Source organism: Takifugu rubripes, chromosome 4, assembly GCF_901000725.2.
Source record: "Takifugu rubripes chromosome 4, fTakRub1.2, whole genome shotgun sequence".
Lineage (NCBI taxonomy): Eukaryota > Metazoa > Chordata > Actinopteri > Tetraodontiformes > Tetraodontidae > Takifugu > Takifugu rubripes.
Genome location: NC_042288.1, coordinates 6,503,706 through 6,513,708, shown reverse-complemented (window position 1 = coordinate 6,513,708; position 10,003 = coordinate 6,503,706). Strand labels below are relative to the sequence as shown.

The window sequence follows — 10,003 nt, the reverse complement described above, 5'->3', positions numbered from 1 at the left end:
GTGTCTCCGGCGGGGGCGTCAGCTCGCCACCCCGCTGTGATGGTTGAGCGAGTAAAGTTTAGGACAAAGTCCGAAAAAAATGACTTGTGGAAATGACTGGGCACCATTTCCAGTGCATCGGTTGAAAGTAAGCCTGGATTAATGTTGAGGCTAATCATTGTGTCTCATACAAGGCGGCCTTGACCATAAAGGTGATTATATTAAGTGTTGTATAGTTCACTGTCACCCCAGCTGATCAGTTGATATTTAGTGGGGAAGTGGTGGGTAATCAAGTGGGTCTGTTCACAGTCACACCCCCATTCAGTTATAATTATCTGATCATCTCTTGGAGGCCTATACTGCCGTTACAATGTAGAGGCGTATGGTGTACAATAATTAATTGGAAAATGACTAACTTTACCCTCTTTTGCAATATTCTCTGTGATATTAGATATTCATTTTGGGATTTGATTAATGTTACAGGCCTCGACTACTGCTGACATGCTCCCCAAAACTTTCCACACCTCCAAAATCTGACAAATGCGCTTCGTTTCATTTTCTGAGACATCTACCTAAAAACATTTTGACATTTCCAAGCAGAAAAGCCCAGCCGCAGCTTACAGCATCCGAGGCGGCGCCGTTATTTTCAGGTGTGACCCAGAAGAGCAGGACGACGTCAGGCTGGAAGCGCTGCCATTACACCTAAAAACGCCTTAAATTTTGGACAAGATGAGAGGAAGAACCCGTGAGGCACTTTACACATCTGCAGGCAGACAGACAGACAGACAGACAGGCAGGCAGGCAGGCAGGCAGGCAGGCAGGCAGGCAGGCAGGCAGGCAGGCAGATAGATAGATAGATAGATAGATAGATAGATAGATAGATAGATAGATAGATAGATAGATAGATAGATAGATAGATAGATAGATAGATAGATAGATAGATAGATAGATAGATAGATAGATAGATAGATAGATAGATAGATAGATAGATAGATAGATAGATAGATAGATGAAAACAGAAAAGTACTCGGTGTAACTGATGAAGCTTGGCTGGTAATAGGGGGTAATAACAGGTCTGAGCTCTCCCCCTCTCTTTCCTTCTCTGTCTGTCTTTCTCTCTCTCTCTGCACTAATTAAAGTCTCAGGATGGCATTGCAGTGCGTAATGTCTGCCGTGGGGCTGAATCCAGAGCAAATGTATTTATGTATTTAGTTAATTGAGGATGCAGTGAAGAGCTCTGGTGCTCTAATTGATTTGTACAGGAGGCCGTACACCAAAAACAAGGCCCCCATTAAAGTTACCTCCAGGGACTCTGATGAGTGTGTACGTGTCGCTAAGTAACTGGAGAAAAAACATCCCCCGATGACGTATGTGCTGCTAAAATGCCGTGAAATAACACTATTTCTATTTACTGTGAAGCTAACATTTATTCCTATAATTTAGTATAAAGAAGATATCTAACGTGCTCAAATTTCAGTCATGACGGAGTTCTTTACACACATTTGTGTGGTTCACATATTTACGTTACAGCGTTATTCCAGCTGGTCTCCTGTAGCAACAAACCAGGTTTAGCCATCAGGAGAGTTTGGCCATAATTTCCACATTCATCATTGGCCTGCAATCCATCACAATCCCAACTGGGTCCAGCAGCGGATGAGCCATCCCACACGTGAAATGCAACTCACTGACAGGCATGACGACAGCGGCCGTAAATGCCACTCGCAGTGATGTCATGATGATGTCATTTCGTCCAACTAGTTTAGCGTGATGAGTTATTGGTGCACATGACTTTATGAATGGAATTATTCTTCTCATTTAGCGCAGACTTTACTTGCGTACAAGTAACTTTAAACACAGTAAAATTAAACTATTGTGGAAAATAAAGCAACATCAATTCTTTCATTTATAGTCTAAATGAAAAAAAGAACAAAACACTGACTTCAGAGGATTTCCTTCAGGTATTTATAAACTCTTTTGCTCTGTGTCTGCCCTACTTTCTGCCATTATACTGTCTGTCTATATCAGAGGGGCACCTGCCATCACTAATCTGCCATCAGAGTTGTCACTGTGTGGTCTGCTAATTGGATAATGTATTGCAGAGGAGGCATTCAGCAGGCAAGGGATTCCCTTCATCGCATTGATTGGTGGAAGGGTCATGAGGGAAAGTGTTTTATTATCGAGACATGGACCATTCAGAGTTAAAAGTTTGGTATTGAGTATTGAGCTACCTTACTGCACATGCTATACTGAGGCAGCGGTCCGCAAGAGTGATGGAATCTAAAGCACCAGGTCCAAAAAAGTAGGCAAGAAAATTCAAATAAAGAAGGATGGGCAGCATTCAAGGGGAAGATGGGGAAAAGTAGGATATAGGAATTTGATTTGTGATGCAGACAAAAGGGAGAGATTTCAAATGAGTTTTATTGGTTTGGGATTAAGAGCAAGTGTGGGTGGAGTGAGTAATGGTGAGATCAGCATGAACTCTTATATGGCCAAACTGTTTTAGATTTATACATTTACGCAACAAATCCCGTTGAAGCATGCAAAAAATGACAGGAAACACTACCTGGAACCTTCAGGACCTACGACAGGGAGCTTCAAGAATGTGACATAAGTGGGGGATATAGGAGTCAAGTGAATGTGTCAGGTGGGCAGCTGTAAATGAAGCCAAAATGACAAAGATCGGAAGGTCTCCCGGAAAGCAAGAGGTCGAGAGATGTGGGAAGAAAAGGTGGGGTGACAGAGAATTGCACCAGAGCAGCTAATGCTAATCTAACAAGGGAAAAGTGCTGGGTAAAAACAAACGCTTTGTCCGAGTCTGGGGTCTTGAAGTGGAATCTGTGAGACTATTAATCTGGATACACATGATAAAATGCATTCCCTCTTCCTATATTTCATTTCCACCAACAATGCAGATTTCATGTATGATATTCTTTGCTAAACAGGGGTGGAGGGAATGGAAAACAGGGTTTTGGTGGGGTTCTTCCACAGTAAACGGGTCAGGAACTAGAGTATGGCCAGCGGTGCTGCTGAGAGTTTCACAGTTAGTCAACGTACTAAAGAGAAAAGCCATCATTCCAGTGGTCCTCTGTCCTGCATGCACATTTTTTGAGGCAGCCTGTTCCTCATCTATAGGAACGTTTTCATCCGTACATTCCATCAACATAATAACGTTGATATTTCCTCTATGTGTTTCCTCTTCCTGAAGGGATCTGCCTCCGATCACCGCTGTCAATTAGACCTGCTGCTTCTCCCATGGACTTCTGCGTAATCTACTTTCTTTCTGGGCTGATCACATTAAGGTTGAGATGGTGCCATCATGGTTGGGGGGTGGGGGGAGGTGGTGGGGGTGGTTTGTGGGTGGGTGGGTGGGGGGGGGGGTTCATCTGCTGACTGGGAGGAGATATCAAAGAATCAGGATGGCCAGAGACGCTGTTGTCATGATGTAGTGGCAAATGAAATTTGCGTTCATTGTCTGCCATGTGCAACTGCACCTGAAGAGAAGAATGAATCATATTTTTCTGGAAAACATTGCTCAGACTAGACATGTCACCAGATCCCATTTGATGCTTCACAGCTTTCCTGGAAGCTAAATGTTGATAAAATATTAGGCAGATTTGTATTGGACTTGTGTTATACTTCAACTTCTCCAACTAACTGGGTGGAAATAAGCTCAGCATTAGACAGACCACACCTATCACACGAATTAGCGAGTTGAAACGGAGCAATTGATTTAAAAAAAAAAGAGCAGATCTAAGCGAGTAGACGTTCAACTGAACACGGTTACGTCACCACTGCTCATCTGTTAGAATCTCTCTAATCACGTTGATGGACATTTTCTTGACTATTTCCTCTTCTGTGCAATGAACTAGAATTTGAGGAGAAACAAAGTGACAGTTACATTGAGGGATATTTAGTAAGCTGAGGAGTATAAATGTAAAGTGACAGTTCTAGACAGGACGAAGTGACAGATCACAAGTGGTGTCAGACCACACATTTTCCTTTTCACCTTCCTTTCTTTGCGCCAGTCTCTGCAGCCTCACATTTCCATCTTATGCCAAATCAAGCAAGTATTTTTTGGTCATTGTCGTTGGAGAAAAATGGTCATGGATGGGTGGATGGTGGCCGGAACTGACTTACAGCTCAGACTCACAAACACCTCAGTCGAGTCCTTTTGATGACGATCAGCGAAACTTTAAATAGAAAACATTATCTTGCAAGCAACCTGCAAGGCTGTTTTTGTATTTCAAATCTATAAGACCTTTTTCTTTTTCAACCTGAGCCTTCTACAGAGAGATATAAATAGCTGCGGTCAGATTTCAATGACATTGTTGTGGAATTAGATAAACGTAAATGGCAAGACAATAAACCAGATGGGAGAGGAAATGAATATAGGCCAAAACTATACTGGTAAACATGTCTTTTCAGCCTATATATGGTACAAATGATTGATAAATCTCCACTGCCCACCCAAATGACCTTTACAGGACAGTTGGGATGGTTTTATCAAAGTCTCCATTTTGCTGTTCCAGTAGAACCTGCAATGAATTACCAGCTGTACATTTCCCTGACAATTGTGCACTGATGAATTCAACCACTAAAATGGCTCGTTTCAACGAGAAGGATAAAAAATTCATTTCTTTCCACACTCATAAATTATCCATGACTATAGCTTAAAAGGAAGGAAGTGCTGATTATCCTAATTTCTTGTTTAGATTTATTTTTCCAATAGTTTTGTTTTTGCCAAAGGAAAACTATATTGTTGGTTTTATAAGAGACGGCTTAAGTGAAATATTTTTTTAAGAAATCCACAGGAAAAAAGGTTTTCAGGTGAAAGTGCATTTGCCCATTTGACCCTGCCGTTGAAGGTGCTATTCTCCTATTTCTTCAGACAAAAAGCAACCAATGTCTGAGTCTCCCCTAATAGATTATCAACCCAATGACCATTTTCCTCCTTGCTGTCTGTTTGCAGCAGACCACCATGTGATGTAGGAGAAGGAGTAAATGAGGTAATGGCATCAACTTTAGGATACAACCACTGTTAAACAATTAGTTGGGGAATGAAAAAAAAAACGTACTAATTTTAACACAGGCCTCTTTAGTTTCAGACCGTGAGTAAGACTGATGACGGAAGCAGGGACCTAATGACGTCCTATAGGCCCAGATCGAATCCTGTGCCCCCCTCCCCGCTTTGTGAGAAACATCCAGGTGTATAAAATGGGAGCAGACCCGTAGGAGCAAAGGAGAAAAAGGCAAGGGGGAAGAAGTGGACATACAGAAGATCCAGACTTTGAAGAGCACAAGAGGAAAACACAGAGCCAAAGGAAGAGAACTTTTTCTGAAACACGGGTGAGATGTTAAATTATGTCTGCATTCTTTTTTTTATTTTAGAATCTTTTAAGTTTTATGTTCTTGATCATTTGCACATTCGAGGTTTTGATTTTCAACTTCATAAAAGCTCTTAAGATATTTAAATATAGAATATGTTATTAGTATATGTAATATCAACGAGAAGGTGATATTTTGAATATGTTTAAAATAGAAAGTACGATGATGTTTAATGTTATTATCACGTTGGGCGTAAACACGCGTCATTGTATTTAGAAGATTTCTCTCAACATTCACAGACCACCAGTTTACGAAATGTATTTAACACCCAAAACTCTTTTTGAACTTTTTCAGTTTACTTCACAGTTTACTTTAAGGTTAAAGGCTTAAATCTTCAAAACTTAAATCCGAAAGCGAACGAAATACAGAAATCAGCCCCAGTGCGCATCGATTAATCATTTGGATTTGGCCCATTGTGATCTTGAAAACAGTGTGGTTAATAACTAAATTGGGAATATACTTTTCTTTTTGCAAGCTTAAATCAATATGTAAGTTGAATAATGTAGCAGCAGGGTTGGAGGGGCAATGTTTTGGGCTTCTCCGCCTCTGCGCAATTACGCGCTGGATTCAATTGTGTTTTGTCGGATACTTCTAATAAAACTTTCAAGTTAGAAAAAAAAAACAATTTAATTTCTGATCTTTAGGTGAAGAGCGATGTTACAACGTACCGGCCCCCAGCTACTTTTCCTGATAGCCCTGTGCAGTGTGTTGTACACACGGACCCTGAGTCTGCCATACACATCCATGAGGTAAGACGACCCCGGTAATGTCTAAATTGTAGATTGAGAATGAGATTGTGAATCATGTCTGCGTAACAGATGCTGCAATTCAGATTCGCGATTTTCTGATTCATATCGGTCTTGTCAAAACATTTTATAAACTGGATAATTGCAGGGGTTTACGCATGCAACTAGTCACAAGAAATTTTAATTGAAACATTTACTAAAAGCTGCAATCACTATCTGCACCCGTTTCTATTTATTTGGACGTCATTATTGTGATTAATGACCAATAAATGAACTTACAAGAAGAGCTGGTGCGCGCGTCGTCGGCGCGTCCTCGTGTGGCGTTTCATAGCCTCAGATTTGATCGCGGCTGTCTTGTGATGCTCTGCAGACCGACGAGGCACGCAGATGGTTTGTTCACCAGCGGCTACAGCAAACTCCTGGGTCAGCTGTCAGCACGGAGATATCTGGAGTCTCTGATCGGGAAGAGAGTCAGGTGGGTGATTTTCAGGTCACGGTGAATCTAGGAACCCGGAGAAAAAACACGAGCAAAGGAAAACCTGCCTGATTATTTGTTTATTTATAAACTGTGAATATATAACTGTAAAATGATCTGTTTTGAAAGTTGTTAAAACAGTCAAAAATGCTAAATTCCCTCAAAATCATGCTTTTGGGACCCAATTGTGAACAATTACAGTTCATTCAGACCTCATACATCAAAAATTATTGCATTTTCAAATTGTACTTCATCCAGGCAATTTAACGAAATATCTTAGAAATGTGCTTCAATGCTGTATTTAGCAAGTTACCCTCATGTCAGGGCAAAATTAAAAATAACCTGAAGTTTAACATCCGGAAAATCTCTGACATTTTGCAGTAAAAGACCTGCCTGCTCGGCCATGCGTTTTGTAATTGACTAAACATTTTTAAAGGTTAATATACGCCATTACCCCTTCACTACATGTTTGCTATAGCCAGGAGGGACGCAAACACATGTCAACTGACACATGAATCACAATTAATTTAAAGCTGTTAACGTTTGTGACTGAGGCGACCTTCATTGTTCTCTTGGGCCAGTGATGAGCTGATGGAGGAGCCGGTGAAGCGCCACTCAGACGCCATCTTTACAGACAACTACAGCCGCTTCCGTAAACAGATGGCTGTCAAGAAATACCTGAACTCGGTCTTAACAGGGAAGAGAAGGTAAATGTCGACCACACCATCACTGAAAACAAGAGCATGAACTTTAACTATGTAGCAACACCACTTCCCCTGTGTGTTTTTGGATTTAAATGCCATTAACTTAGCACGTGCATCAAGTTTAAAGTATTCATGGGCTTGTTTTTATGATAAAGAAGGAATTGCTTGTGTAAAAAGACTGTTAAAAGCTTGTAAGTGAAATTATGGGATTCCTAGAAGTGAAAACAGAGAAAACCTGTAAATAATAAAGAAATAAGATACCGGTAGTTTAAAAAAAAATAGTAAACCTGCAGAAATCTTAAAATACTTCATGTCTTCTCCTGCAAATAGTCTAGAGGATCCTGGAACTAATGACCTGGAAGAGTCCAGGGAGGAACCCAGCACTTTCCAGGACAGCTACAATGACATTGATGTAGATCACCTTCTAAACAACTTTCAGCTGGTAGGAACACACAACACCCACCCACCCCCACCCCCACCCCAACTGAGTGAAAAATCTATCATTAATTCCAAGTGATAAAAAAGGGGAACGTTTTTATCATAAGATTTTACTGATTTTACATTTTTCTCTGATTGCCTTCCTTTATCCCTCTTTTTTTCCAGCCTCTTTGAGGAGGGATCCACACACCTGTGAATCTGCTGAGTCATTCTCATGAAACCACCCGTTCCAGACACAACACCATAATATTCCAATGGACATTTTCAAGGCAAACCAATCAATACTGCTACCCATCTACTCACACCGCACATGTTTACGCTGTACACTCACAATATAGATACAGTACAAATCACACAAGTTTGTCCAGGAGACTGTAAGAAAAATGCTTCTCTGTGTGTAGTTTGATCATCAGTTTTCAGGAAACCAGTATTCTGTTAGATTTGTCCCTTCAGCCAAAAATGACCCACTGAATGTGGAAACAGGCGACTCATTGCAAAGATGCATGTTTCTGATTACAGATCTGATTAAATAAACTTCACTCTGACTAATTTTAACAACCAGACTCCAGAGAAAAATTGTTTTTTTTCAACAATTTCAGCTTCTCAACACTCTGAAATGGAGTAAAATCACTTTATAGTGTTAAAAATGTGTTCCCCAGTTCATTCTTACATCTTTAGTTGCACTGAAGTCTTGAGTGACACATTTTTGTCATGCAAATGCTATACAGGGACAAGTTTAAACAGAACAGCTATGGGTTTCCAGGAGTGGTTAACGATTCCAGATGAGGTGGAACCCTTTGAATGGACACAAATGCATATAATCACTTTATACTATTCGCTATGTATAAAGCAAAGATACTTTAACTGAGCAGAGCTCTGCCTTTAGTTCATTTATTGATGTAAACCATTCACCAAATAAAAGATGTTGGTTTATTTTTCAAAGCTGAGTCTTTTGTCTGACTGATTGTTTGACAGATGAGCACAGATTCAAACGCAACGATTTACCCTCAAATCAAATCAACTGAATTACCCACCACTGCTGATTAAACTAACTCTGCCATACAAAGTAAATCTGATCATAAGAAATGATCTGCATAGTTATTATGAAGTTATAACTTTATAATAGGCAGACATAAGCGTGTGATCGATTGTAAACTTCAGCACCCTGGACAGCAGCACTTTTTTTTTAGCTTTATTTGCTCAGTTCTGTGTGACAGTTCCTCTTTTAATCCTGGAGTATTTTCCTTGATAAAGTCATATAGTAATCTAAAATAATCAGTTTGTGGCTGGTTTATGGACTGTGCTAATACCCTAAAACTATACAGTTGTTTGACGTAGAAAAAACTATCTTCACATGTTTAATTAGAAAGAGGATTATGACAAAAACATGAATTAAATCTGAGTAAAGGAGACTTTTTGTTGTAACTGTGTCTCACACAAACCCATCTGAGGTTTATCAGAATGTTTGGAAACTGCTAATGGACTGAAAGTAGTGGTTCTGCTTTCAATCATGTCATTAAAGTTCATGCATTTAACAGACATTTCCAACATCAACCTGTGTGTTTTCTCTGTTCTCAGTGACTCTGACTGTGGAAAGAAACTGTTTATCAGATGCAGACAAGGAAATATTAATGGAAATGGACTTTTTCTGTCCACAGATGGTTTCTGGAGAAAAACAATTGCCAAAATCACTCAAGTCAAGTGACGATGTGTGAATGAAAGGTTTATTTTCACTAAACCAGGGAAGCTTTAAAAGCTCTAAAACATTGTTTGTTTGTTTGCATGAGGGACAATTAGATTTTTCTGGGACATAGTTAAAATAATGACATAATAAAAAAAAAGAAATAAAAATGATAACGCTTCTCTCCAAATATTATTCCATAAAAATCCCAGCCACCAGAGCTTAATTAAATTAGTAAACACGCTAAATGTCCACAGTGTTTGAGATCACCAGTAACAAATAAAACCGTAACAGGACAGGAAAAGACTTGCGTGAGTTTTCACCACTTTTTGCATGTGATAAAGCAACATTACATAAATGTTAATGCTGGAGATCAAGAGCGGTGAAATGACTTGAAGCATTTTTTAAAGTTTCATATCACGTAAGCAGGGTGATTTTAAAGTATGATTCCAACACTCTCTCGGGTGACCCACTGTGTTTACACAGCAGATGTTTGACTCATAAATGTCATTTACAATTGTCTGCAGGGCAGCGATGAGATCAGAGAGTTACAATTAAATGCAAGTTGTCACTTCACAATTTACTGATTTAGCAT

The 10,003-nt window shown here is 39.8% G+C and overlaps 1 protein-coding gene across 2 annotated transcripts; it reads left to right on the top strand.

Moving 5' to 3' along the window:
• Positions 1 to 5,210: 5,210 nt before the first annotated feature.
• On the top strand, positions 5,211 to 8,666 carry vip (vasoactive intestinal peptide). 2 transcript variants are annotated; one of them, XM_011603045.2, is made up of 6 exons: positions 5,211 to 5,325; positions 6,009 to 6,113; positions 6,481 to 6,585; positions 7,167 to 7,292; positions 7,620 to 7,731; positions 7,893 to 8,666. In XM_011603045.2, exons 2-6 carry the CDS (start codon positions 6,019 to 6,021, stop codon positions 7,899 to 7,901), a joined length of 447 nt encoding a protein of 148 aa, XP_011601347.1. In that variant the 5' UTR covers positions 5,211 to 5,325; positions 6,009 to 6,018; the 3' UTR covers positions 7,902 to 8,666.
• Positions 8,667 to 10,003: the final 1,337 nt, after the last annotated feature.

What these genes read in the sequence shown, in the direction of transcription:
- vip (XM_011603045.2), top strand. Translation starts at nt 6,019, where the DNA reads ATGTTACAACGTACCGGCCCCCAGCTACTTTTCCTGATAGCCCTGTGC. An exon ending in CTGATCGGGAAGAGAGTCAG is followed by an intron (nt 6,586 to 7,166) that starts GTGGGTGATTTT and finishes CTCTTGGGCCAG; the next exon opens with TGATGAGCTGATGGAGGAGC. An exon ending in GTCTTAACAGGGAAGAGAAG is followed by an intron (nt 7,293 to 7,619) that starts GTAAATGTCGAC and finishes TCCTGCAAATAG; the next exon opens with TCTAGAGGATCCTGGAACTA.